The sequence below is a fragment of the Dipodomys spectabilis genome, unplaced genomic scaffold, assembly GCF_019054845.1.
Source record: "Dipodomys spectabilis isolate Male_0828 unplaced genomic scaffold, ASM1905484v1 ptg000234l, whole genome shotgun sequence".
Lineage (NCBI taxonomy): Eukaryota > Metazoa > Chordata > Mammalia > Rodentia > Heteromyidae > Dipodomys > Dipodomys spectabilis.
In genome coordinates, this window is record NW_024870911.1 from 17686263 (window position 1) to 17713909 (window position 27647).

A 27647-nucleotide genomic window follows, 5' to 3' on the forward strand; every position below is an offset into this window, starting at 1 on the left:
GGTCAGTGCCTCTTTGAAGCATTATATAGCTTCTCTTTCCTAATAACTACCTATCTGATTCCCAGGCTAGAGAAGCATTGTTTAGTAGGCATGAGTCTGGCCATCAGAAAACTTGGGAACCTGTAATCCTAGCTACTCAGGAGGCTGAGATCTGAGGATCATGGTTCAAAGCCAGCCCGGGAGGAAAGTCCAGAGACTCATCTCTCCAATTAATCACCAGAAAACTGGAAGTAACAGTAGTGCTGCTGTGGTTCAAGTAGTAGAGCACTAGCCTTGAGCTGAAGAGCTCAGGGACAGCATTCAGGTCCAGAGTTCAAGCCCCACAACGGACCAAAAACAAATCCAAAAAAACAAAAAACAAAAACATCTTGGAAAGACGAAATAAGGGTATTCTTTTTTTTTCTTGCCTGGCTAAGTTATAAACTAAAGTCTGTCTAGACTTGGTTTAGATGGATTCTGAGACCTCTGCTCTTCATTATTGCAACCTGGGTAGATAAAAGGATTGTTCACTAGGGCTTGAGATTTGTAGATAAGGTGTCTGATCCTTGAGTCAACTACTCTCTGCCCTTAGGCAGAAATAGGTTTAGAGAGGTAAAAAGTTTTGAGGTCCTGGTCCTTGTAGAGGAATTAAAGAGGAAGATTACTTTAGTATCCTGGGTCATTTTAGTGCCATGGGCCTCCAGGGGAACATCCCAGACGATGAGAGTATAAGAGTATAGAAGATAGCCAAGTAGGACAAGTGGTCCAGAGGCCCTATGGGAATGAATGAGATGACAAAAAGGGAGTGTGCCTATTGCCTGATTTTTGTAAAGGGTAGGTGTGCCAAAGGATAGGTATGCTGCTCCTCATCTTTGTAGCTAAATGAGGTATGGGCTTGCTGGGTTTACACCACTGGAGTGACAGACCCAGGATACTTTCATACTAAGGCAGAATTTGGATGACTTCGAGTTTCTGGTGGCATTAAAGAACTTTCAGCACGCAAAGAGTACTAGCTATTCATGTTATGTTTGTTGTTTTTCTTCACTTGTTGGAGTCTTCTGGTATTTGTAATACCTTGGCCTCTGCTGGCTTCAAACGATCTCCACCAAGTCTACTTCTGGTGTCATACACTTCTTTTTCATATGTTTATCACCCCATGGACATCAAGTCATTAACCATAGACATTCTTCAAGAAGGCATGCCAAAGCCTGGAGCTGGTGGCTCAAACCTGTAATCCTAGAGACACTGAGATCAGAGGATTGCTGTTCAGACCCAGCCTGGGCAGGAAAGTCCATGAGACAGATCTCCAATTAACTACCAAAAAAAGCTGGAAGTGGAGCTGTGGCTCAAGTGGTAGATGGCTAGCCTTGAGTAGAAAAGCTCTGGGACAGTGTCCAGGACCTAAATTCAAGCTCCAGGACCACCTCCATAAGTAGGGGGAAAGGCAGGAGAGAGGGGAGGGGGGGTGGAGAGAAAGAAGGAGGAAGAGGAGGAGAGAAGAAAACATGCCGGGGAGGTAGGAAGAATAGGCCCAGGCCTTGATCAGTTGTCATGACAGTTTATTAAGGAGTTGACCTTCAAAAGTCGAGTCCTGGAGCTTTGTCTTTAGTATTCTCTGGAGAATTAACCCCAAACATGTTAAGGGTAAAAGGAAAAAAAGGAAGTTAACTGAGTTCTCAGGCATATCCTTAGACACCTTCAATTCCTCCCCCGCCCACTCTACCGTTAATTAGCCTAATCCCTATAGTCCAATCACCCCGGCCGAAACAGCTGTCAACGGCTTAGGTCCCGCCCCTCTTCCGTAATGGACCAATGACCGAGCCAGAGGTGAATCCCCTGAGAGGGGAGGGGTGGGTCTCAATCTAGGGGCGGGCCCTCGCTGAGGACCCCGGGCCGGGCGCCGTCGTCGGTTTGTCTACCCGTCCCCCCGGTCGCCTCCTTTCAACCTTGTCCACGGGTTGGCGCGGTGTCTGGTGCAGCGGCTGCGGCTCCGTTCCTGCCGCAGCTTCTCTCCCTTCCTTCCCTTCCCACCAGAACCCAGGATAGGCCCGTCATGGCTTTACTCACTGCGGCAGCCCGGCTGTTGGGAGCCAAGGTGAGCCACGAGAGGACGGAGCGCGGCGTCCTGGGGTGGGGCCGTAGCGACCGGAGGCCCTCGGCGTCCGGGTCTCCCTCCCACACCGGAGCGCATCCCTGTGCGCCTTAAAGGGGCCCTGCTCCTGGTCGGCCGCCAGCCCGAGCTCCCCAGGCCCATGTGCTGCGCTGCGCTGCTCTGAGCAGCTGGCTCCCGGGAGTGAAGCGAACTGCCGCAGGCCGCTGCAGTCTGGGGCGGGGCGTGGTGGGGGTGGGAGGCGACCCTCCTGTCAGCATCCTGGTCTGCGGTGGGAGCGGGGCGGGAATGCGTGTCTCGGGACGCCGGAGCCAGGTCGGGAATGGCTGGTAGAAACCCGAAGGAGTCGTTCCGGTGGAGTTGGGGGGGGGGGGGGGAGTGGAGAAAGAACTGTTTGGGGGAGGGGCGAGGGATGGAATGAGCAGATGTGCTCACTCTGTCACTGGGCTTGAGCTGGAACGGTGGCCAGTTTTGGCCGTGCTTTGTAGGGAAGGCTTTTGTCAGTTCCTGAACTACCGGTTTCCACTTCTCCAGCCTAATTATTGGAACCTTGAGTGACCCGTATCAAGCCATTGCAGTTTCTCGTAAAGAAGTGGGACGCCCAACTCCTCTTTTGTCCTTGGGAACTCTTACACTTTATATAGGAGGAGCTTGAGTAGGGTGAGGCATTTCCGTGACACCTTCTGCTTGATTATCGCGCGTGATTGGAGAAAGAACCTGAAAGGTGGTTCCACCAAACTGCGGGCCGACCAGTAAGTGAGGAGGTAATAAAGCCAAGGTCACATGGCCAATCTTACTACTTGGCTTGCCTAGGTTTTGCTGTTAATTTTCCTCTCTCATGTGTCTCCCAAGAATGCATTGGGGCCCGTTACTTGACATGTATTTCTTTAAGATCCTAGAAATATCGTTTCAGGTAATGATGCCTCCAACTTCAAATTGCCAGTATGTTTGGCTTTGGATAACTTGGCTCTTTAAACAGAGAAACCACTGTGCTGAAGAAGTCCTGGCCCTCTAATCTGAGCGGGACAGTCCCACAAGTGACCTTGACTTCAAATTACTTAGATTTTCACTTCTGCAGACAGTTGGAAGCTGGGATACCCTAAGGGATAAGGAAACCATTAGAATGGTTTTTGTTTGCTCTGATTGGCAAGAGGTGAAGTGAAACCTGTAGTTTTTTTGTTTTTTGTCAGTGGAGGGGCTTGAACTGTGGACCTGAATGCTGTCCCTGAGCTCTTCAGCTCAGGCTGCTGCTCTACCACTTGAGCCACAGGGCCACTTCCGGTTTTCTGGTGGTTTATTGGAGATAAGAGTCTCACAGACTTTCCTGCCTGGGCTGGCTTTGAACCGTGATCCTCAGATCTCAGTCTCCTGAGTAGCTAGGAGGCGGGCGTGAGCCACTGGGGCCCAGCAAACCTGTAGGTTTTAACTTAAGGTTTTTCCAAACACCCAGCAACAAGGTAGAGACTGATCATTTGGGAGATACTTGACTTAGTTGGCTGGTGCTACTCCTGCTGCCAGGGAACAGGGTAAGGAAACCTCTTGGGAAATGAAGCAAAGTTCTAGACAGTGTTTGGCGGAATAGGGGACACTATAATTAGCTCATTCCAGAGCTACTAACCCTGGCCAGATAGACTAATCCCACAAATGAAATTGAAAAAGCCTTTAGATTTATCTCATAAGTCCCTAGGGGATCTTAGGGTACTTTTTGGGATAACATGACTACTGTTTGGGATAACAGTTATCATTTTACTTTCACCTTAGAAGATTCTAGAAAACTATCAAAAGCCATTAGAAAGCTTTTGACCCTTGGAACTGGAAAACTCCAACAAACTCAGGGCTTGGTGTTTCCTGAGAACTAAGCAGTATGGCCAGGAACTGAAAATCAGCAGATAAGTATTGGTCTCACCCCACTGAGCTGTCTAGATGAGCCTGAAGCTTAATTGGTAGTTGTATTTGCTAATAGATTTTTTTTTTACTTTTAATATGAAGATAATAAGCTTTATGAAGAGGCAAAGTAGGTTGGGTGCTGTTGGCTAACACCTGTAATTGTAGCTGCTATGGAGGCTGAGATCTGAAGATTGTGGTTCAAAGCCAGCCTGGGCAGGAAAGTCCATGAGACTCTTTTTTGTTTTTGTCTTTTTCTTTTTGGTACTGGGGATCGAAGCCAGGATGTTGTACTTGCTAGGCAAGCGCTTTGCCACATCCCAGCCCTCGTGAGACTCTTATCTTCAACTAATTACCAGAAAACTGGAAGTGAAGCTATGGCTCAAGGCTCTAGCCTTGAGTGAAAAAGTTCACGAAGGGCTGGGAATGTGGCTCAGTGGTAGAATGCTTGCCTTGCATGCATGATGCCCTGGGTTCAATTCCTTATTACCACTTAAGCAGAAAAGGCCAGAAGTGGCGTTGTGGCTCAAGTGGTAGAGCGCTAGCCTTAACCTGAAGAGCTGAGGGACAGTGCCCAGGCCCAGAGTTCAGGCCCCACGACCTACAAAAAAAAAAAAGGAAAGAAGGAAGTTCAGGGACAGGGCCCAGGCCCTGTGTTTAAGCTCCATGGCCTATGAGAGGGGTGGGGGGAGGGAAAGAGAAATACAAAAAGAGGCAAAGTAGTCTTCTGACCGAAAAGTACTTACTGTTCCCTGACATTTTGATTCTTATTGTTAGATTTTTTTTTTTTTTTTTTTGAGTCAGGATCTCAATATGTAGCCCAGGCTGGCCTAGAACTCTTGATATTCCTGTGTCGTCCTACCAAATGGGGATTACAGGCATTAACTACTACGACCATTCTAAAGGGAGTTATTTTTGTACCACTACCAATTGTTGTTCCAAACTAAGATGTTTGAAATTTTTAGAAAATCAATCCAAAGACATTTCCAAATTTTCTATATTTTTTCAAGGCCTTTAAATAAACACCACAATTTCTTCACAGCAAACTTAACAGCACTACATATCTCTTCCAAGCCCTATTCTGAAACTGGTTTAAACAAGACTGAGTCTGTTTTGTCTTATCAAGTACTTAGGCTTAGTACCCAAAACTCTTAATGACAAGAGCTCAGATCACAGCGCATTCAGTTTGATATTGGCCTATTACTCTTGGCACTAAACTAAAGATGAGCAGTGCAGGGGAGCCTTTGGAGTACTAGTTGCTGCATGACTACATTTATTCTGCCTAGTGGCTTTTAGGTTGGTAGCAGGTAAATGAACACATAAGGACACAATAAAGACAGAATGGGGGCAGTGAAGCAGGTAGAAAAGGGAATGTTGTCATTCCTGATTCCTAGAAACTCATATATGCAGCACATAGGAATCTAGACTTGGTAGATCTTAATAAGACCACAAATTCCTTAAGAGTTGAGTAGGAACCAGGCATGGTGAGGCAAGCCCTGTAATCTCAGCTATTCTGAAGCTAGAGACAGGAGAATTGAGTTTGGAGCCAGTCTGGGCAAGACTGGCCCTATTTTGAAAACAAAGATAAAATTTAAAAGGCTTTGGCATTGCTGTGTGCATATGGCACCTGTAGGATTACGTCACTCGTGCCTGTAATCCTAGCCACTCAGGAGGTTGAGATCTGAGGATCTGAGAATCTAAGCCAACCTGGCAAGAAAGTCAGAAACTTTTTTTTTTTTTTTTGTCGGTCGTGGGGCTTGAACTCTGGGCCTGGGTGCTGTCCTTCAGCTCAAGGCGAGCACTCTACCACTTGAGCTGCAGCGACACTTCCAGTTTTCTGGTGGTTTATTGCAGATAGGAGTCTCACAGTCTTTCCTGCCCGGGCTGGCTTTGAACCGTGATCCTCAGATCTCAGCCTCCTGAGTAGCTAGGATTACAGGCGTCAGCCACCAGCGCCCGGCGAAACTCTTAATCTCCAATTAACCACCTAAATAGCCAGAAGTGGAGCTGTGGCTCAGGTGGTAGAGTGCTAGCCTTGAGCAAAAAAGCTCAGGTACAATACTCAGACACCAAGTTCAAGTCCTAGGACTGGCACAAAGAAGGAAGAGAGGGAGGAGGGAAAGGGAAGAGAGAAGGGGAAAGGGAAGGAAGGAGCAAGGAGGTAACTATGGCAAAACTCAGAGTGCTTGTCTAGCAAATGCAAGGCCAAGTTCAGTCTCCAAAAGAGTAGGACATGTAGTTTAAAACAGTAGTGAGGCAACTTTCGCAATATATCTTCATTAGTGTTTACTTTTCATTCCTTCCAAGTGTCCAAGTGCCTTAAATTCTGTGTTCTTAGAATGTGAGGCCATTTTATTTTATTTTGGGTCCAGTCGTGGGGCCTGAACTCTGGGCCTGGGCACTATCCCTCAGCTCTTCAGCTCAAGGCTAGCACTCTACCACCTGAGCCACAGCGCCACTTCTGGCTTTTTTCTTTTTGCTTATGTGGTGCTGAGGAATCGAACCCAGGGCCTCAGGCATGCAAGGCAAGTGCTCTACCACTGAGCCTCCTTCCCAGCCCTGTGAGGCCATTTTAATAGTCTGTAAACTCACAGTGGGCTTTTTCATCTGGGATGCTTCTTTAACTTGCAGGTACCTTCAGTTTTTGATTCAGCAGAAGTATAAGACAGGATCTGGAAACATGTGTTTATTTATTTTTTTTAATGTGCTTCAGTTGACCATTTATGCCTTTGTTGCATGTAATATAGGAAATTTGAGGGTTTGGATTTTTTTGTTGGTGGTGATTATTTTGAAAATTGACTGTTCATGCCTGTAATTCTAGCTACTCAGAAGGCTAAGATTGGAGGATCGTGGTTTGAAGCTAGCTCAAGCAAAAAAAAAAAGTCCTTGAGACTTCATCTCTGATTAACCAGCAAAAATACCAGGCTGAGCCAGATGCTGCTGGCTCACACTCACTATCACAGCTACTCATAATCCTCCTGAGGCTGAGATCCAAGGATCACTGTTCAAACCTAGAGTAAGCAGGAAAGTCCTTGCAACTCTGGGCCTGGGCGCTGTCCCTCAGCTCTTCAGCTCAAGGCTAGCGCTCTACCACTTGAGCCACAGCACCACTTCCAGCTTTTTTCTTTTTGCTTATGTGGTGCTGAGGAATTGAACCCAGGGCCTCAGGCATGCAAGGCAAGCGCTGTACCACTGAGCCACCTTCCCACCCCCCAGTCCTTGCACTCTTATCTCCAGTTAACCACCAAAAAAACTGTAAATAGAGGAGTGGCTTAGTGGTAGAATGCCAGCCTTGAATGAAAAAGCTAAAGGACAGCACCCAGGCCCTTGAGTTCAAGTCTCATTATCCCTTTCCCTCTCCCCTCCCCCCCAAAAAAGCCAAGCTAGAGATGTGGTTCAAGTATTAAAGCACCAGTTTGGAACAAGCAAGCCAAATGAAATTGCTAATCCCTGAGTTCAAGCCCCAGAACCAGCAAAAGAAAGAAAAAAAAAATGGTTGGAGATGTAGTTCAATTGATAAAGTATGTGCTTGGTGTACTTAAAGCCCTTGGTTCAGTTCCCAGTACAATTCGTTGTTTTTGTTTTTTTGTTGGTTGTGGGGCCTGAACTCAGCCTGGGTGCTGTCCCTCAGCTCTTCAGCTCAAGGTTAGCACTCTACCACTTGAGCCACAGCGCCACTTCCGACTTTTTCTGCTTATGTGGTGCTGAGAAATCCAGCCAGGGCCTCCTGCATGCAAGGCAAGCGCTCTACCACTGAACCACCTTCCCAGCACTCCTCCTTCTTTATCAAGCATTGTTGCCTCCTCCTTTGTTTCCCCTTCCTATCCCTTTCAATCTCCCTCCCCTCGCCCCCCCCCTTTTTTTTTTTTACTTTAAATCCGGGCCTGTAATCCTAGCTACTCAAGGATGAAGGCAAAAGGATTGACGTTTGAGGCCAGCCTAGGCAGAAAAGTTCCTAAGACCCTATCTCAGAAGTAACCAGCAAAAAACAGTGCTGGAGGTATGGTTCAAGTGGTATGGTTCAAGTGACAGCCTGGCAAGACTAACGCCTCAGTACAAACAAAAACAAAAAATTGTCTTCAGTGAGTTATGGTTCAAGTGGTATAGTGTTAGCCTTGACCACAGAAGCTCAGAGATAATGCCCAGGCTCTGAGTTCAGTCTTCAGGACCTGTACAAAAATAAAATAGACTTGAGAATTGTTCTATTGGATATGGTGGCATACTTGGAAAGCTGAGGTAGGAAGATCATGAGTTAAGGCCAGTTTAGACCACATGTGTAGAATCTATCTCAAAAATCAAAGGCTGAAGCCAGGTGCTGGTGGCTGAGGAGGCTGAGATCTGAGGATCACAGTTTGAAGCTAACATGCAGGAAAGTCCTTGAGACTTATCTCCAATTCACCACCAGAAAACTGGAAGTGAAGCTGTGGCTCAAGTGGTAGAGCACTAGCCTTGAACAAAAAGAGCTCAGGGACAGCGCCCAGAGACTGAGTTCAAGCCCCACAACCAACAGTAAATAAAAATAAAAAACTGGGAATGTAGCTCAGAGTAGAACGGTTGCCTTGCATGTAGCAAGGCCCTGGGTCTGATTGCATCAACACAAAACAAAGCTGTTCTAATTAGCAGAGTGCTTTAAGCTTTTTTGTGAGTGGGTGGCAGGGCATATGTGCCAATCTGGAGCTTGAACTAAGGGTCTAGGTGCTGTCCCAAAGCTTCTCCCCCCTCCCCCAACACTAGTGCTCTACCACTTGTCACAGCTTCACTTCCAGCTTTTTAGTGGTTAATTGGAAATGTGAGTCTCATGGACCTTTCTGCCCTACAGGGCTTCAAATGTAATTCTCAGATCTCAGCTTTCTGAGTAGGTAGGATTATAGGAACAGACCACCTGCACCTGGTTTAAGTTGTTTTCTCTACTTTTTTCTTCATAGGCTTTTTTTCCTCCTCAAATACCTTAATTTCTTGTACATTCTTTTTTTTTTTTTTTTTTTTTTTTGTGGTCGGTCATGGGGCCTGAACTCTGGGCCTGGGCACTGTCCCTCAGCTCTTCAGCTCAAGGCTAGCGCTCTACCACTTGAGCCACAGCACCACTTCTGGCTTTTTTTCTGCTTATGTGGTGCTGAGGAATCAAATCCAGGGCCTCATGCATGCAAGGCAAGTGCTCTACCACTGAGCCACCTTCCCAGCCCTCTTGTACATTCTTAACTGTATTTCTTTTTTTTTGTCTTTTCTTTTTTGGTACTGGGGATCGAACCCAGGACATTGCACTTGCTAGGCAAGCGCTTTGCCACTGAGCTACATCCCAGCCCTCTTGTACATTCTTGAAACAATGTATTAGCCAAAACTTGTTAGGTCTCCTAGTATAAATGAGAAAATGATTTATGATTGCTGAGATAATTCAAGTGGCAGATCCTGTAAATTTTATTCACTACTATATCCTAAGCATACATATAATTTATATAATTTGATGTTCAATAAATATTAAAGAACAAAAGATTATAATGAAATGAAAATTTATGATTCTGCTTTTTTTTCAGTTTTGAGGCTTGATTGGTGTTTCTTGTATTTTTCTGAATAATTAGTGAATCCTTAGGCAAGATACTTTGAAAATAATAGGTGGAATTATTAAGAAAATTTCTGTGGATATTAAGTCAAAATAGGAGATTTGAAGAAAACTCTGCGTAGGATAGTAAGTGACCTGACTAAACATTGTAGTACAACCATTGTGAAAAGCAGACATTAAATGGCTTTAGTTCTCTGACCTGGTTCTGAGAAGAAAGGAACCTTTGTCCTAGGTTAAGTTTGGGGAATTTATGTTTTGTTTTATTTTTTCCTGAAGTAATTTTGTTTTACATTAGAAGCCGCTGTAACACAAGATTTTCCATACCAGTTATTTGGAAAAAATGAGATATATTACCAGAACCCAGCTTGGAAAGTACTTTTGTTCCATCTACTTGTCCTGGCTTGGCAAGCTCTTGTGTTGATAAGCACGCACCGTAGTCCTGTTAGTACCAAGATCATCTCTCATGTTTTTAATGTTGGAGCTTCTGATATGCCTTTGATGGAGACTCAAAGAAAACTTATCTTGCCTGGTGCTATAATCCTAGCTACTTAGGAGGCTGAGATATGAGGATTGTGGTTCTAAGCCAGCCTGGGCAGGAAAGTCTCTGAGACTCTTTATCTCCAATGAACTACTCAGAAAAAGCAGGAAGGGTGCTGTGGCTCAAGTGGTAGAGGGCTCACCTTGAGCACAAAAAAGCTCAGGGACAAGCCCAGGCCCTGAGTTCAAGTCCCAGGACCAGCTTAAAAAAAAAAAAAAAAAGAGCTGGGGACCGGTGGCTCATGCCTGTAATCCTAGCTACTCAGGAGCCTGAGATCAAGGTTCAAAGCCAGTCTGAGCAGGAAAGTCCGGGAGACTCTATCTCCAATAAACCACTAGAAAACCGGAAGTAGCACTGTGGCTCAAGTCATAAAGCACTCCCCTTGAACTGAAGAGCTCTGGGACAATGCCCAAGCCAAGAGTTCAAGCCCTACGACTGACCCCCCAAAAAAAAAAGTTATCTTTTCCCCTGTAGTAGGAGCCTTCATGTGGACCAGACTTGAGGAGTAAGAGGAAAATAACCATGTTATTAAGTAGGTGGTTATCCAGATAAGATCCCAGAATTTGGAGGAGAAGTTCATACTTGATAACTGATTTGTGCAATGTCCTTTTTCAGGAATAGTCTTAAGAACTATAATACTATAGGCAAGTCTTTGGCAGAATTTTCAAAAGACTAGTCTTTTTCTTTCTTGGCCCTTTAAAAGACACTTTCTCTTTCATGTATATTTTTCTATCTCAGCACATTTGAGATCTCTAGCCCACTGTGTCACTAAGAGAAAACTTCACTGGGCAAGGTGGTCTGTGCTTTTATTTTTTTTTCTTTGTTTTTTTTTGTGGGGGGAGGGGGAGCCAGTCATGGTGCCTGAACTCTGGGCCTGGGCGCTGTCCCTCAGCTCTTCAGCTCAAGGCTAGTGCTCTACCACTTGAGCCACAGCACCACTTCCAGCTATGGTCTGTGCTTTTAAAGGGTAGAGAGAGAGGGTCCCAGGCCAGCCTGGTCTACCTAGAGAGACTTGTTTCAAACAAATAAGACAAATAATAACAAACTCATTACAGGTGTTCTTTTGGGTGATGATAGCATATAAAGTTTGAAAAAGCCTCCCACTCCAATACTGTTGAGAAAGAATCCTGGCAGCTCTTCAAGCCAGGCCCTAGTGCTTAGAATCAGTGTTCACCATCTTTCATGAAGGAGCTTATCTAATGCAATGACTGCCTGACTCACCTGACAGCTGCTGTCTCAGTAAGCTACACGTGGTATGAAATCAGAAGCCAAACTCCAAACTGCCACACCTCCAGGGTAAGGGTGGGAGGTAGAAGTTCAAGACTGACTCAGGTTTATAATCTGCTTGTCCCATCAGTGAATATGAACTGAATATACTAAACAAAGACAGTCAGAGCTTTCTTTGGTGGCCAGTGGGTCCTCATGGATGAGAATCCTTTATTATTTTAATTAATTCAGGTAATGGGGCTTGAACTCAGGGCCTGGATGCTGTCCCTGAGCTCTTTTGCTCTGCCACCTTGAGACACAGCTCCACTTCCAATTTTGTTTTTTGTTTTGTTTTGTTGTTGTTTGTGGGGCTTGAATTCTGGGCCTGGGCACTGTTCCTGAGCTCTTCAGCTCAAGGTGAGCATTCTACCACTTGAGCCACAGCTCCACTTCTGGTTTTCTGGTGGTTAATTGGAGATAAAAAGTTTCATGAACTTTCCTGCCTGGGCAGGCTTTGAACCCTGATTCTCATACATTAGCCTCCTGACTAGCTAGGATTGCAGGTGTGAGCCACCAGTGCCTGGCCACTTCCAGTTTTTGAGTACCTACTTCAAGATAAAAATCTCATGGAGACTTTTCTGCCCAGGCTGGCTTTGAACTGTGATCCTCAGATCTCAGCCTCCTGAGTAGCTAGGATTACAAGTGAGTCAATAGCACCTGGCTCTTTATTATCTTGACTGATTGATTGATTACCATACTGGGGCTTGTACTCAGGAACTTTAACTCCCACTTGAATTTTTTTCCAAACTAGGTCGGTCAGCACTCTACTACTTAAGCCACAGCCCACTTCTGGCTTTTTGCAGGATAATTACAGGTTAAGAATCTCATATTTGGGCTGGGAAGGTGGCTCAGTGGTAGAGCGCTTGCCTTGCATGCCTGAGGCCCTGGGTTCGATTCCCTAGCATAAGCAAAAAGAAAAAAAGCCAGAAGTGGCACTGTGGCTCAAGTGGTAGAGCGCTAGCCTTGAGCTGAAGAGCTGAGGGACAGAGCCCAGGCCCAGAGTCCAGCCCCCACGACTGGACCTAAAAAAAAAAAGAATCTCATATTTGTCTTCTCAGGCTGGCTTAAAACTGTTATGTCTTAGATCTCAGCTTCCTGAGTAGTTAGGATTACAGATGAGCCACATTTCTAAAAAATATCTGTTGAACTCAGCTTTATTCTAAGATGCTTTCAAGAAAATAATTTCCTGTAGTTTACTTGACTAACTCTAAAATTGGCCTTATTGGAGCTGGGAATGTGGCTTAGTGGTAGACTGCTTGCCCAGCATGCATGAAGCCCTGGGTTTGATTGGTCGGTACCACATAAACAGTAAACAGAAAAAGTTGGAAGTGGCACTGTAGCTCAAGTGGTAGAGTGTTAGCCTTGAGCAAAAAGCAGCTCAGGGACAATGGCGTAGGACTGGGAGGGGAAAACACCTTGTTATTACCTGTGTTTTCTTTTTCTTTTTTTTGTTTTCTTTGTGCATACCAAGCTAGCCTAAATTGAAATTCTCTGTGATCCTTTGTTGTTGGTGTGGGTGTGAATATGGGTATGGGTACGGGTCCGGGTCCGGGTACGGGTACGGGTACGCATGCTTGTGTGCAAGCCAGTCCTAGGGCTTAAACTGAGGACCTGAGCACTGTCACTGAGCTTTTGGGCTCAAGGCTAGCACTCTACCACTTGAGCTATAGCTCCACTTCCAGCTTTTTCTGTGATTAATCAGAGATAAAAATCTCACAGACATTTCTGCCTGGGCTGGCTTCAAACCACAGTCCTCATATCTCAGCCTCCTGAATAGCTATAGGCATAAACCACCAGTGCCCAGCTACTGGTTCAATTTTATGATAAACAAGGCTTTCTTTGACTATCTCACTATCTTCAAAATAGTGCAGGTTTTTTTGTTTTTTCATTTTAATTCAGGGCCTCTTGCTCAGCTGGTACTCTACCATTTGAGATATGCCACTAGCCCAGCTTTTTTGCTGGTTAATTTTTGAGATGGAGTCTCATGGACTTTTCTCTCCTAGTTGGCCTCAAACTAGAATCCTCTAGATTTCAGTCTCCTATATGGCAGCTATGATTATAAACATGAACCATCAATGCTTAGCTAATGCAAACTATTTATTTATTTAGGTAGCACTTCTGAGGCTTGAAATTGGCCTGGGTCCTGTCCTTGAGCTTTTTGCTCATGGCTAGCACTCACCTAAGCCACAATTTCACTTCTGGCTGTTGGGTTATTAATTAAAAATAACAATGTTACAGACTTTCTTGCTTGGACTGACTTTGAAACCATGATCTTCAAATCTCAGTTTCCTGAGTAGCTAAGACCCATTTTTTTGGATATAGCTTTAGTGTGTTTGTGTGTGTGGTAGTGGAGTTTGAACTTGCCAGGCACACACATTAACCACTGGAGCCATGCTTCCAAGTGTAAATAATTTTCTTGAACTATATCCCTTTTGGCTTTTTGAGATAGTCTTACTATGTAGTCTAGGCTGGCGTGAAATACATGGTCCTTCTACTTTGGTGCAAGTGCTAAATTACAGACATATATCAATATACCTGGCTTGAAATACATGTTTAAAACTTCCTATAAAAAAAGGGAGGGGGCCGGGCACTGGTGGCTCACGCCTGTAATCCTAGCTACTCAGGATCACGGTTCAAAGCCAGCCCGGGCAGGAGAGACTGTGAGACTCCTATCTCCAATAAACCACCAGAAAACTGGAAGTGGCGCTGCAGCTCAAGTGGTAGAGCGCTCGCCTTGAGCTGAAGAGCTGAGGGACAGCACCCAGGCCCAGAGTTCAAGCCCCACGACCAACCAAAAAAAAAAAGTGGGGGGGAGGGGGCTGGGAAGGTGGCTCAGTGGTAGAGTGCTTGCCTTGCATGCATGAGACCCTGGGTTCGATTCCTCAGCACCACATAAGAAAAAAGAAAAAAGCCGGAAATGGCGCTGTGGCTCAAGTGGTAGAGTGCTGGCCTTGAGCTGAAGAGCTGAGGGACAGCACCCAGGCCCAGAGTTCAGGCCCCAGTACCGGACCCAAAAAAAACAAAAAACAAGCTGGGCGCCATTGGCTCACGCCTGTAATCCTAGCTACTCAGGAGGCTGAGACTTGAAGATCACTGTTCAAAGACAGCCCAGCTCGGGCAGGAAAGTCCATGAGACTCTTATCTCTAGTAAACCACTAGAAAAACAGGAAGTGGTGCTGTGGCTCAAGCGGTAGAGCGCTCGCCTTGAGCTGAAGAGCTCAGGAACAGCGCCCAGGCCCAGACAGAGTTCAAGCCCCACAACTATGGGCTGGGAAGGTAGCTCAGTGGTAGAGCGCTTGCCTTGCATGCATGAGGCCCTGGGTTTGATTCCTCAGCACCACATAAGCAAAAAGAAAAAAGCTGGAAGTGGTGCTGTGGCTCGAGTGGTAGAGTGCTAGCCTTAAGCTGAAGAGCTGAGGGATAGCACCCAGGCCCAGAGTTCAGGCCCCTCGAACCAACCAAAACAAAAAAATGAAAAACAAAAGAACCCAAAACAAAAACTTCCTGTAGTTGCCAAATGCTGGGGGCTAGATAAGAATCTCAGAGATTCTCATCTCTTAGAGCTCCAGCTTGGAGTGGAAAAAACTAAGATAGCATGAGACCCTGAGTTCAAGTCCTACTACCAGCACACACACAGTATTCCTAAAGTACAGGTTATATAGGTGATAAACTTAGTTTTTTTAATCTGAAAATGTCTTTATTTTGCCCTCTTTGTAAGTCATTACCACTATGCACCCACCCACCCCTCCTAGGTTAATTATTTTCTCTTGGCATTCTTTAGGAAAATTGAGGCTGAGTCGCTCCTGAATGTTGGCATTATCTATTGTTTTTCTTAGTCTTCTATCAGTTGCTTCTTTGTTTGGTATTTTTTCTTGCTGCTTTTTCTAGGATTACTGTTGTGAATGGCTGTCTGCTGCCTATGGGTGGTCTCTCCTAGACTGGAGAGTTCAAGTGCTGCTAAAAAAGTAATAACATTAATTGCTCAGTTTCCTCATTTGTTTTCCTCTCAGAACAATTACCAGATCTGCATGTGCTAGATACTGTAAAAGCTCTCTTGCCCAGGAACCCAGTTGATATGAGAAGATGTTAGTGATGCTGTGGATAGAAGAAGCAGAGTTAAACCTGCTGTTGTCTCTGGAGGTAACACCAAACTGTTTATGTCTGTTACATAAGGATTTGTTTTTATTTCTTTGCAGAATGCATCCTGTCTTGTTCTGGCTGCCCGGCATGCTAGTGCTTCTACGGTAAGATTTGGAAAAGGAACACAAAATCACTGATACAGAACACAAAATCTGACCCTGGAACAGAGCATTTGGCAACCATTCAACGTGTTACCCTGAGTCTCCTGGAAGTATCTTTTATTGTCATTATTGTAACGATTATATGACTATTTTTTAAAGACAGGATATTGGTATATAACCTAGTCTGGTCTCAGCTACTTGAGTCTTGTAATCATGGATATGCACCAACATACTTGGCTTCTAATTATTTATAGTTAATGGCAATAAGAACATTTACATTACTGTGCAACCATTTCCATCATCTATTAGATTCTTCTGTTCTATATATAGAACATTTGCTCTGACACTTGAGCCCTACTTCCACTTTACCCCTTCCTAATTCTTTTACCTTCATCTATCTAGACAAAGTATTTGAACAGGCTTCCCTACTGATAAAGCAAAATGCTAAAGAACAGTTATATATGCCTATTTACAGGAAGAAATCTCATACAACTTACTGATTGGCCTATTCTTTCTTCTTTTTCTAGAACTTGAAAGATATAATAGCTAACATGATACCTAAGGAACAAGCCAGAATTAAGGCCTTCAGGCAGCAACATGGCAAGACAGTGGTGGGCCAAATTACTGTGGACATGGTAAGAGGTCTTAGCTGGGAAAAGTATCCCTGTAATGTGTTTCAGCAAAAGTACTATTCTCTTCACTGATTGCTTTCAAACATTCCATTCCATACTAAGAAATAGTGGGACTTATGTTGTTCATTAGAGATTAGATTTGTCTATGCAGCTTTAATGATCAAGCCTAATGTAATTCACCTATGGGAAGGATGAATGTAGTTTTTAGTCCTGCTCTCAGCCTTCAATCATTATAGCCAGGACTGAGTCTTTTGAGTTATTGTTCTTCCAGACATCCAATTAAACCATGGTCCCACTAGGATAACTTCTCCAGCTTTAAGAGTTTGAGAAACTCAACTCAGCTAGCAGTTTTTAGCATTGGTATCCTTTGCATTCCCCTGTAATCTCATGCTATACTTTGATTGGGAGTTGGGAGAAGTTATAAGTGGGTAAGAGAAAAAAATATAATTAATAAAATAAGCTAGAGACAGACACATTAAAGAAAGATAGTAACTTCTCAACTTTAAATTTTCATTTATGACCGGGCGCCAGTGTAATTCCGCCTGTAATCCTAACTACTCAGGAGGCTGAGATCTTGAGGATCACGTTCAAAGCCAGCCTGGGCCGGAAAGTCCGTGAGACTCTTACCTCAAATTAACTACCAGAAAACTGGAAGTGGAGCTGTGGCTCAAGTGGTAGAGCACTCACCTTGAGTTAAAGAACTCAGGGTCAGCGCCCAGGCCTAGAGTTCAAGCCTCACATCTGACATAATAATAACAAATAATAATAATAATAATATTTTCAGTAATTTAACTCCATAGAAATCTTTCCCCTCACTGAAGTCCTGCAAATCTAAAAATAAATTTCCTCTCTCAAATTCCATGAAGCTCTGACATGCTGTATTATGAATCATCTGTCTACTGGTCACATCCTCTTTTTTTCTTTAGATGTATGGTGGCATGAGAGGCATGAAGGGTCTTGTATATGAAACATCAGTTCTTGATCCTGATGAGGTAAGGTGCCTCGTGGCAATCACTGATAATCATTGAGTTTACCAACCACATTATTAGACCAGTACAGATTAGAACAACACACTGCACCACTTTTAATTTTTTTTTAACAGAATAGGATTATAAGTGTAGATTAGAGACTGGTGCCAGTGGCTTATGCCTGTAATCCTAGCTACTGAGGAGGCTGAGATCTGAGGATTGTAGTTCAAAACCAGCCCCAAAAGACAAATCTGTGAGTCATACCTCCATTTAACCAGCAAAAAGCCAGAAGTAGAGATGTGGCTCAAGTGTTAAAGCATCAGCTTCTGAACAACAAAAAGAAAAACAAGGAAAAGTATGAGTTTCTGAGTTCAAGCCCCCATTACTGATCCCACTCCCCCCCCCAAAAAAAATAAAAGGGCAGGTTAGAATAGCATTTTTACATTTTGGAATACAATAGAAGGCATAGAACTCGAATAAATTTACTTCAGTATATTAAAATACAAAAGCTGAAGTAAATATATGAAGGTTTTAACTTTGAAAGTTAAGGACTGGGAATATGGGTTAGTGTTAGAGTGCTTGCCTAGCTTGCATGAAGTCCTGGGATTCTTCGGTACCACATAAACAGAAAAAGCCAGCAGTGTCAATGTGGCTCAAGTGCTAGCCTTAAGCAAAAGAAATTTAGGGACAGTCCCCAGGCCCTGAGTTCAAGCCCCAGGACTGGCAAAAGATGATTTTGATGATGATGATGATGATGATGTTGATAATGATAAAAAATGTGTATTATGAGTAAAACTGGTCAGTTATATAGTATTATGTAATGCTTACTCTTCTCCCCATCAAGGGTATTCGTTTCAGAGGCCATAGTATCCCTGAATGCCAGAAAAAGCTGCCTAAGGCTAAGGGTGGGGAAGAACCTCTCCCTGAAGGCTTATTTTGGCTGCTGGTAACTGGACAGATCCCAACAGAACAACAGGTACAGCAGGACATTATCCCTTCCTGTCCCCCTCTTTGCCTTTCTCTAATCTTAGACGGTTAATCCTGATCTGGCTGTGGGTAAAGGTTTATGGAAACATACAGCGAGGGGTAGGAATGGGCAGAGGACTGCTACTAAAGTGGATTGGGTTATATACATGCTCTTAGGTTTTCTTTACAGATGTCATTGCTCTTTAATTTCTCTCCTTTTCTTTGCTAGTATCCTGACCAGCATCTCCTTTTCCATAGGTATCTTGGCTGTCACAGGAATGGGCAAAGAGAGCAGCTTTGCCATCTCATGTGGTCACTATGCTGGACAACTTTCCCACCAATCTACATCCAATGTCTCAGTTCAGTGCAGCTATAACAGCCCTCAACAGTGAAAGTAACTTTGCCCGGGCATATGCAGAGGGTATCAACCGAACCAAGTACTGGGAGGTAGGAAATTTGGGATGGGTGATTGGTTCATGATGGGGATTCAGAGGACTTAAGTGTGGAGAGAGAAAAGAGATTATAGCCTTTTTAGGAAGATTATTACTTGAGTTTTTCTAGAAACTTATGTAATATTTTAGAAAGCTGGATTCAGTGGTTGAGCTTACTCTAGCTCCAGAGGTTCATTTCCTTCTCCCACTTCTCCAGATTAGGAGAACTTTGAGAAATCTTACAAGCAAGAGGAATGCCAGCTAAGCAAACTATGAAGTTTGTTTCTTGTTTGGAAATAGGTCATATGGGAAGAAAGAATTCCTTTTTAGGGAACACTTTAGTGATTTTTGTTTTGTTTGAGAAAACCTTGTACTATATAGTATGGCCTGGCTCACCTTTCCTAGTGCTAGGATTACAATTATGAATCACCACACCTTGCCTATGCCAACTCTGTGTTAGAGTATTTTGTTTAACTAGCATTGTAGTGCATTCTTGTAGTCCCCATTACTTAAGATTACTTGGGCCCATAAGTTGTTTTTGTTTTTGTTTTGTTTTGTTGTTGTTTTTTTGTCAGTTGTGGGGTCTGAACTCAGCCTGGGCGCTGTCCTTCAACTCTTTAGTTCAAGGCTAGTTCAAGGCTAGTGCTCTACCATTTGAACCACAGCGCCACTTCCGGCTTTTTCGGCTTATGTGATGCTGAGGAATTGAACCCAGGGCCTCATGCATGCAAGACAAGAACTCTACCACTAAGCCACCTTCCCTGCCCAACTTGAGCCCATAAGTTTAAGAGCACTTTGGACCTTAGCTTTTCTGCTCAAGGCTGGCACTCTACCTCTTGAACTATACCTCCACTTCCAACTTTTTGCTGGTTAATTGGAAATAATAGTCTCACATACTTTCATGCCTGGGCTGGCTTTGAATTGGGATCCTCAGCTCTCAGCCTCCTGAGAAGCTAGGATTACAGGTGTGAGCCACTGGTATTATCAAGCTGCTGTTTGCCTTGACTGCCACAAAGGAGGGAGAAACTACTTTTTCCTATTTTGTAATAGATGCCTGTAAGGTATTTTTGAGGCATCTAAGCATGCTGCATGCTTAATGTCAGTAACTGCGTTGAGATAAATGTTTCAGGACTTCGCAGATTTCCTGGAGTGCTTGTAACCAATGTTCATAACTCGGTGCTATATTTAATATATACATTATATATTATATATATTTACATATAGATAAATATTAGATACTTATATTTTTTAATGTGTGTGTGCCAGTACTCGGGCTTCAACTCAGAGCCTTGCGTTCTCCCTTTTTTGCTCACAACTACCACCTAAGCCCTGTCTTCAATCTAGCATTTTGCTAATTTACTGGAGATAGTGTCTTGAACTTATCTGTCTGGACTTTCTTTGAGCCAACCTCTTGGACTTAGCTGTCTGGACTCTCTTTAAACCATGATTCTCAGATTTCAGCCTCCTGAGTAGGATTGTTGTCTAGCCTCTCTCAAAAGTCAGACATACTATTTGAGTTCTTTTCTCTGTCTAGATTAATTATGAGGTATTTAAGTAGAATTATATGATAGCTTCAGCTGTTTTGTTCTTGTTTTGTGTTTATATTGAGATAAGGTCTCATGTAGACCAGTTGGGCCTGGAACTTGAGAGCTTGCTCCCTCAGTTACAAAGGCTGAAATTATAGACATAGCCACAATCAGTTCATCTCCTTCCCTTCCTCCCTCTCTCTCTCCCTCTTTCCCTCCCTCCCTCACACTCATATTATGGCTTGAATAAAGACCTTGCAGTCTCAGCTTGTTTATTTATGGCTAATGAGCCACCACTGGAGCCATGTCTCCAGTCCGCTTTTTGCTGAGTGATTAGAGAGAGTCTCATGGACTTTTCTGCTCGGACTGGCATCCAGCCAGCTTTGAGATATTCTAGATCTCTCAGCTATTAAGTACCTAGAATTGCAAGCATAAGTACTGATGTTCTGCTCAGCTGGGTTTTTAATAACATTTTTAATAACATTAATAGCATAATCTTGTAAGTTGCAAGAGTTGAGCCAGCTTCTGTGTCTTTCTGTCTGTCTGTCTGTCTCTGTCTATCTGTCTCTGTCTGTCTGTCTCTCTGTTTCTGTCAGTCCTGAGCTTGAACTCAGGGCCTTACTTAGCATTTCCATTTAAGACTGGCACTCTAAGCTGGGCACTGGTGGCTTACGGCTGTAATCCCAGCTACTCAGGAGGCTGAGATCTGAGGATCACAGTTCAAAGCCAGCCCAGGCAGGAAAGTCTGTGAGACTCTTATCTCCAGTAAACTACCAGAAAACCGGAAGTGGTGCTGTGGCTCAAGTGGTAGAGTGTTCCCTTGAGCTGAGAGACAGCACCCAAGCCCAGAGTTCAAGCCCCACGACCGACCTCCCCCCCCCCAAAAAAAAAAAAAAAAAAAAGACTGGCACTCTACCACTTGAGCCACTCTGCTACTTCTGGCATTTTGCCTGGTTCATTGGAGATAAGAGTCTTTCAGCTTTGTCTCCTTGGGTTGGCTTTAAAACTCAGTTCTCAGATCTCAGTAACTGAGTAGCTAGAATTACAGGCATGAGCCACTGGTACCTAGCCAAGTGGAAGCTTCTTTAGCAATGATAGTTGAATAGTACTGCTTGACCCTTGGCCTAATTAGTGAATTTTCTTTGGAAGATGAAAAATAAAATTAATGATTAAACTGGGTGCCAGTTACTCATACCTGTAATCGTAGCTACTTAGGAGGTTGAGATCTGAGGATCGTGGTTCAAAGCTTGGTCAGGAAAGTCCATGAAACTTTTATCTCCAATTAATCACCAAAAAGCTGGAAGTGGAGCTCTGGCTCAAGTGGTAGAATGCTAGCCTTGAAAAAAAGCTCAGGGATCAGAGTTCAAGCCCAAGACTAGGAGAGATTAAAATATGGTGCATATTATAGTGGGAAAGATCACAAACACATCAGAGTTCATACCTGAGTTTGGCATTTAACTGAGTACTAAGAGTTGAAGAATTAACCAGGAAAAAACAGGAAGTGAAGAGGTGGCTCAAATGATAGAGTGCCAGCCTTGAGTGAAAAAGCTAAGCAAGAATGAGTACATGGCCCTCAGTTCAACCCCCATATTGGCACATTTAGTATTTGTCATAATGGTTTATTTAGTAGGTGGTATTTTGTTATTCCATATTTTGAAACATATATAAAATATCTACCCAGTATCTACCCATGAACCTATGTAACCCAGTCTATGTAGGACAAAGATTATCAACTGCCTAATTCTTCTTTGCTCATAATTCCGTTTTTTTCTCCATCTTCCTTTCTGTCATCAGTTGATTTATGAAGACTGTATGGATCTGATCGCAAAGCTACCCTGTGTTGCAGCGAAGATCTACCGGAATCTTTACAGGGAGGGAAGCAGTATTGGGGCCATTGATTCTAAGCTGGACTGGTCCCACAATTTCACCAACATGTTAGGCTATACTGATGCTCAGTTTACTGAGCTTATGCGTTTGTACCTCACCATCCACAGGTGAGCTAGATCCAGAAACCATAGCCACCAGGTACCTGGATTGGTGTAAAAAAATTTTTTTTAACTCCTTAATGTTCTTATACTGGAAGAGATGATCTGCTGTAAGGAGGCAGAAATATTGTCATAATGGCCATTCAAGGGAGGAAAAAAAAAAGTGGCCTGGTAAGGAAGAAAGGTCAAAAGACCTGGGGGAAGCTGGGCGCACTAGTGGCTCATTGTAATCCTAACTACTCAGGAGGCTGAGATCTGAGGATGACAGTATAAAGCCAGACCAGGCAAGAAAGTACTTGTAACTCTTATCTCCATTTAACTACTAAAAAAAGCTAAAAGTGGAGATGTGGCTCAAATGCTAGAGCCCTAGTCTTGAGTAAAAGATGTCAAGCTCCAGGAATTGGCGCTGTAGCTCAAGTGGTAGAGCGCTCGCCTTGTTGAAGAGCTGAGGGAAAATGCCCAGGCCCAGAGTTCAAGCCCCACGACCGACAAAAAAAAAAAAAAAAAATTTCAAGCTCCATGACTGGTGACAACAACAACCAAAAAAAAAAATAAAACCTGTGGAAATTACTAAAACCATTTTAAGATTAGATGATACTTCTATTTGGGAGGAGGAGAACTGTCTATTAATAGTAGGTGTTCCTTTAGCTTTCCAGGAGCGCCCTCTTCTGGCAGTTGCTATTAAAAACTGAAGGGGTGCTGGGCTCCAATGGCTCACGCCTGTAATCCTAGCTACTCAGGAGGCTGAGATCTGAGGATTGTGGTTCAAAGCCAGCCCTGGCAGGAAAGTCTGTGAGACTCTTATCTCCAATTAACCACTAGAAAACTGGAAGTGTTGCTGTGGCTCAAGTGGTAGAGTGCTCACCTTGAGCTGGAGAGCTGAGAGACAGCGCCCAGTCCCAGAATTCAAGCCCCATGACTGACCAAAAAATAAAAATAAAAACTGAAGTTGTGGCTGGGGTTAGCTCAGTGGTGGAATATTTTCCTAGCATGTGGAAGACCCTGGGTTTGATCCTCAAAACTGGAAGAAAAATATTGGAAGTGTAGAAAAAAAAGCTGGGGAGAGTTAGGGAGCTGGCACACAGTAATTCTTATAGGTCTGTGGATTAATGCACAAAAGCTAATAATAAGATTAGGCTGTCTTGTTACAGGAGTTTAGGTATCAATTGACTAGCTATAGGCTAATGTAAACCCATAAAACATGGTTCTGTGTTTTTATAATCTTCCCTTCCTTTGTCTATATTTCTTCCACATAGTGACCATGAGGGTGGCAATGTAAGTGCGCATACCAGCCATTTGGTGGGCAGTGCCCTTTCAGACCCTTACTTGTCTTTTGCAGCAGCCATGAATGGGCTGGCGGGGCCTCTACATGGATTGGCAAATCAGGTATAATACTTTTTTTCTTTCCTGATCTGTGTTTCTCTCGCCCACATGCTTTCTTCCTGATCCTGGCATCTATATTGACAGTCCTTTTCTCCCCAAACCTTATTCATAGGAAGTACTTGTCTGGCTAACACAGTTGCAGAAGGAAGTTGGCAAAGATGTGTCAGATGAGAAGTTACGAGACTACATCTGGAACACACTCAACTCAGGACGGGTAAGCAGAGATGCTTAGCAACTATGAAAGAAGCATAGAGCCAAATCCTGCAGTTGCATTGGAATGATTAAGAAGTAAAAAAACAGCCAGGCACTGGTGGCTCCCACCTATAATCCTAGCTACTCAGGAGGCTGAGATCTGAGGATCACGGTTCAAAGCCAGCCCAGGCAGGAAAGTTCATGAGACTTTTATCTCCAATTTACCACCAGAAAACCAGAAGTGGCGCTGTGGCTCAAGTGGTAGAGTACTCAACTTGAGCTGAAGAGCTCAGGGGCAGCGCCCAGGCCCGCCCAGAGTTAAAAAAAAAAAAAAAAAAAGGAAAAAACAATGAACCAGGCAAGATGGCACACACCTATAATACCAGCACTCAGAAAACTGAAGCAGGAGAGTCAGGTCACATGTTCTAGACTACTCTGGGCTATTAGATTTCAGGCCAGTGTGTGCAACATAGCATAATCTTGTCTCAAAAAAAAAGCCAAGCCAGGCTCCGGTGGCTCATGCCTGTAATCCTAGCTACTCAGGAGGCTGAGATTTGAGGATCAAGGTTCAAAGCCAGCCTGGGCAGGAAAGTCCGTGGAACTCTTATCTCCCATAAACCACCAGAAAACCAGAAGTAGCACTGTAGCTCAAGTGGTAGAGCCCTCGCCTTGAGCTGAAGAGCTGAGGGACAGCGCCCAGGCCCAGAGTTCAAGCCCCACGACTGGCAAAAAAAAGCCAAGCACCGATGGCTCACACCTGTAAATCCTAGCTACTCAGTAGGCTGAGATCTGAGGATTGTGGTTTGAAGCCAGCCTAGGCAGGAAAGTATCTCCAGTTAACTACTAAGGAAAAAAAAAACAGAAGTAGTGATGTGGCTCAAATGGTTCAGTGTTTGTTTTAAGCAAAAAAGCTCAGGGTGCCAGGTGCTGGTGGCTCATGCCTATAATCCTAGCTAAGATCTGAGGCTAAGATCTGAGGACTGCGGTTTGAAGTCATATGAGGCAGAAAAGTCTCCGTGATACACTTAACCTCCAATTAACCACTCAAAAACTGGAAGTGGCACTGTGGCTCAAGTGGTAGACTATTAGTCTTGAGCACAGAGGCTCAGGGACAGCACTCAGGCCCAGGATAGACACCAAAGGAAAGAAAAAAAAAGGGGGGGGGGTGGGGAGGTAGTCCCTAAAGTAGACAAAGAATTTTTTTCCCTCATTTAGGATTTAGGGGTGAAACATTCTAGTCTTGCACCAGTGGTTCATGCCTATAATTCTAGCTACTGAGGAGACTTGAGGTCTAGAGGATCCTAGTTCAAAGCCAACTCAGGAAGAAAAGTCTGAAAGACTCCATTTCCAAAAATAACCAGTAATAAGACAGGTTGGTAGTATGGCTCAAGTGGTAGAATGCCAGGCTAACAAATGCAGAGCCCTGAATACCAGAAAAAGAAAAAAAAAATTCTACCTGAGAGTACCAGCTGCTTATCCTCACCCTTTACAGGTTGTACCAGGCTATGGTCATGCAGTACTAAGGAAGACTGATCCACGATACTCCTGTCAGCGAGAGTTTGCACTGAAACACCTACCTAATGATCCCATGTTTAAGCTGGTTGCTCAACTGTACAAGATTGTGCCCAATATCCTCTTAGAGCAGGGCAAGGCCAAGAATCCATGGCCCAATGTTGATGCTCACAGTGGCGTGCTGCTTCAGGTGAGTCCTTCCTTCGAATTTCAACACAACCTACTATTCTGCCGTGTACAAAATCAACTCCCTGAGACAGAGCATGGACTTTGATAAAGGACTCCTATAGAGTCCTTTGATAAAGTTGTCTATGGCAGGTCAGGGATTGTTCTTTCAGAATCCCAATGTGTGCTTTTCTTAGTGTCATTTTTATTTAAGGTTGACTGGGCAACGTCCCTAGAGAAAAAGAGAAAATGGGGCCTCTAAGGGTCCTTTCACACTGGACTTGTACATACCACTTCCTTTAGACCTCCTTTTCTTCTACTGTAGGAATTGGACTCCAGGGCTTTGTTTGTGGTAGCCAAGCACTTTACCACTGACCTACATCTTTAGCTCTGCCTCTGAACCTTTAACAAAGCTTTTTTTCTCTTCTGTCTTACAGTACTATGGCATGACGGAGATGAATTACTACACAGTCCTGTTCGGGGTGTCACGGGCACTGGGTGTGCTGGCACAGCTCATTTGGAGCCGAGCCCTAGGCTTCCCTCTAGAAAGGCCCAAATCCATGAGCACAGATGGTCTGATGAAGTTTGTGGACTCTAAGTCAGGGTAAAACTAGAGTTGTGGAAAGCTGACTACAAGAAAATGAGGAAGCTTAAAAATAAAGTATACTTTTGTTTCATGGGGCCTTTAAAGACTTAAGATTAAATTGTATCTGAGGCACTGAATATATGTTTGAAGTTAAAATATAAACAAAGACTTTAAAAGATGAAAAGTGACCCCTCCCCCCCTTTCTTCCCTAACCAGCTCCCTTTCTCTGCCTAGTATGAGTTGCCCATCAACTGTAGGATGACCAGGACTAATGCATGTGGTATGGGTTAGAGTTGGCCACCCACCCACCAACTCCAGAATGAGAATCTGGCTCTTCTTCCCTCAAATCAAAGCAGATTTAGGAGAATCTGCATTCACTCTGGAGCTTTTGCTTCTTTGCCCTGCCCTCTAGGCCAACAGATCAGAATTTTTTCTTATAGTTCCATAGGAATCAATGCTAAATTGTCAGCTTTGTCAAGCCTAATGTTCCTCTCCTGTACACAGACACCTAGAAAGACCTATTGGTTTGCTGGACATGTTTTGGCCATTTTTTTTGTATACTACCAGGTGGCCATAAAGGCATCAATCACACTTGTTGTGAGTGGCACCCACTGTTTGATTTGATCTCTTTTTAAAATTGCCCATTAAAATTAGGGCCTGGGAGTATTCAGTTTCCTACTGCTTGAATACCTCCTTCCAGGCTCTCTATACCTGCCGTGCCTCAAGCTGAGGATGCTCTAGGTCTTTCCCTGTTGGTCCATACCAGAGACCTGAGCAGGTCTGTCTGAACTGTGGTCTTTTAGTTATTTGGCTTTATCAGTACTTAATGTGAACTAAGCTTTTTACTTTTACAGAATACAAGCCACTACCCACTGATCTGTTTCCTGGGGCCTTTTTTGTCCTTTATTAATAGGCTGTGGCGCATACAACAGAAGCTCTCAGGGATGGCCAGCCCTTTTGTGGTATGGTCAAAGGGTTCTAGCATTTCTTTTTGAACAGAGAAGTGATTGGAGATGGTCCTTTTGAATATCCAGTCCAAGGGTTGGGGGCATTCAAAATAATAAACCTCCCCATGTCATTCCCTACCACCAGAAATTGTTCCCTTATTTATCAGTCTCCTGCCCCCTCCTCAAGAACGCACAGAACAGTGTTTGTTTTAGAAGCCTCATTTGCACAGGTTTTCAGTGACTCAGAATGCTCTACTACCTTTTCCTTGAGAAAGGATTGAGACACTCCTGCTGTGCCCCCTTTTCCCAAAACCCCTGCCTGTGTTTGTGTAGAATCTAAACCCCAGAACCACGCTGTTGAGATGGACACTGTAAAACCCCTGGGTAACTGTTAAGTCATGATGCAAACTTCAGGTTGTTCTGTATAAAAATAAAAAAAAAAATAAATGTTTTTATTAACAATGCTTGAGCCTGCTACTAAATAAGTCCTGGAGGAATCTTTATTTTGAGGCAAGGAATCTGAAAAACCAGGTCCTGAACTTAGTGGGTTATAAGTTATTCTATGCATCGGAGGAAAAGCTCCCTGTGAGATTTCCAAAGGAGGCTTCTTCGTCAAGGTTAGGAAGTCCTTTACCTTTAGCCTCCATCCTTCCTAGTTTCATAGTAAAGTAGAACACTCAAGGACTGTGGCTGAGACATCACAGCTGCTTACGTGACTCATCTAAGAACTGGTCTAGCCCACTGGGTGAAAGGAACAAATTACAGCAAGGACAAATTGG

At 44.0% G+C, this 27647-nt stretch overlaps 1 protein-coding gene across 1 annotated transcript; it reads left to right on the plus strand.

Moving 5' to 3' along the window:
* Nucleotides 1-1844: 1844 nt before the first annotated feature.
* Nucleotides 1845-27332, plus strand: Cs (citrate synthase). The gene is made up of 11 exons (XM_042698654.1): nt 1845-2074; nt 15531-15578; nt 16103-16210; nt 17134-17199; nt 18020-18151; nt 18400-18588; nt 21893-22092; nt 23340-23469; nt 23579-23680; nt 25151-25360; nt 25773-27332. Exons 1-11 carry the CDS (start codon nt 2033-2035, stop codon nt 25941-25943), a joined length of 1398 nt encoding a protein of 465 aa, XP_042554588.1. The 5' UTR covers nt 1845-2032; the 3' UTR covers nt 25944-27332.
* Nucleotides 27333-27647: the final 315 nt, after the last annotated feature.

What these genes read in the sequence shown, in the direction of transcription:
- Cs (XM_042698654.1), top strand. Translation starts at nt 2,033, where the DNA reads ATGGCTTTACTCACTGCGGCAGCCCGGCTGTTGGGAGCCAAG. An exon ending in CAGTTCTTGATCCTGATGAG is followed by an intron (nt 17,200 to 18,019) that starts GTAAGGTGCCTC and finishes CTCCCCATCAAG; the next exon opens with GGTATTCGTTTCAGAGGCCA. An exon ending in ACACACTCAACTCAGGACGG is followed by an intron (nt 23,681 to 25,150) that starts GTAAGCAGAGAT and finishes CACCCTTTACAG; the next exon opens with GTTGTACCAGGCTATGGTCA.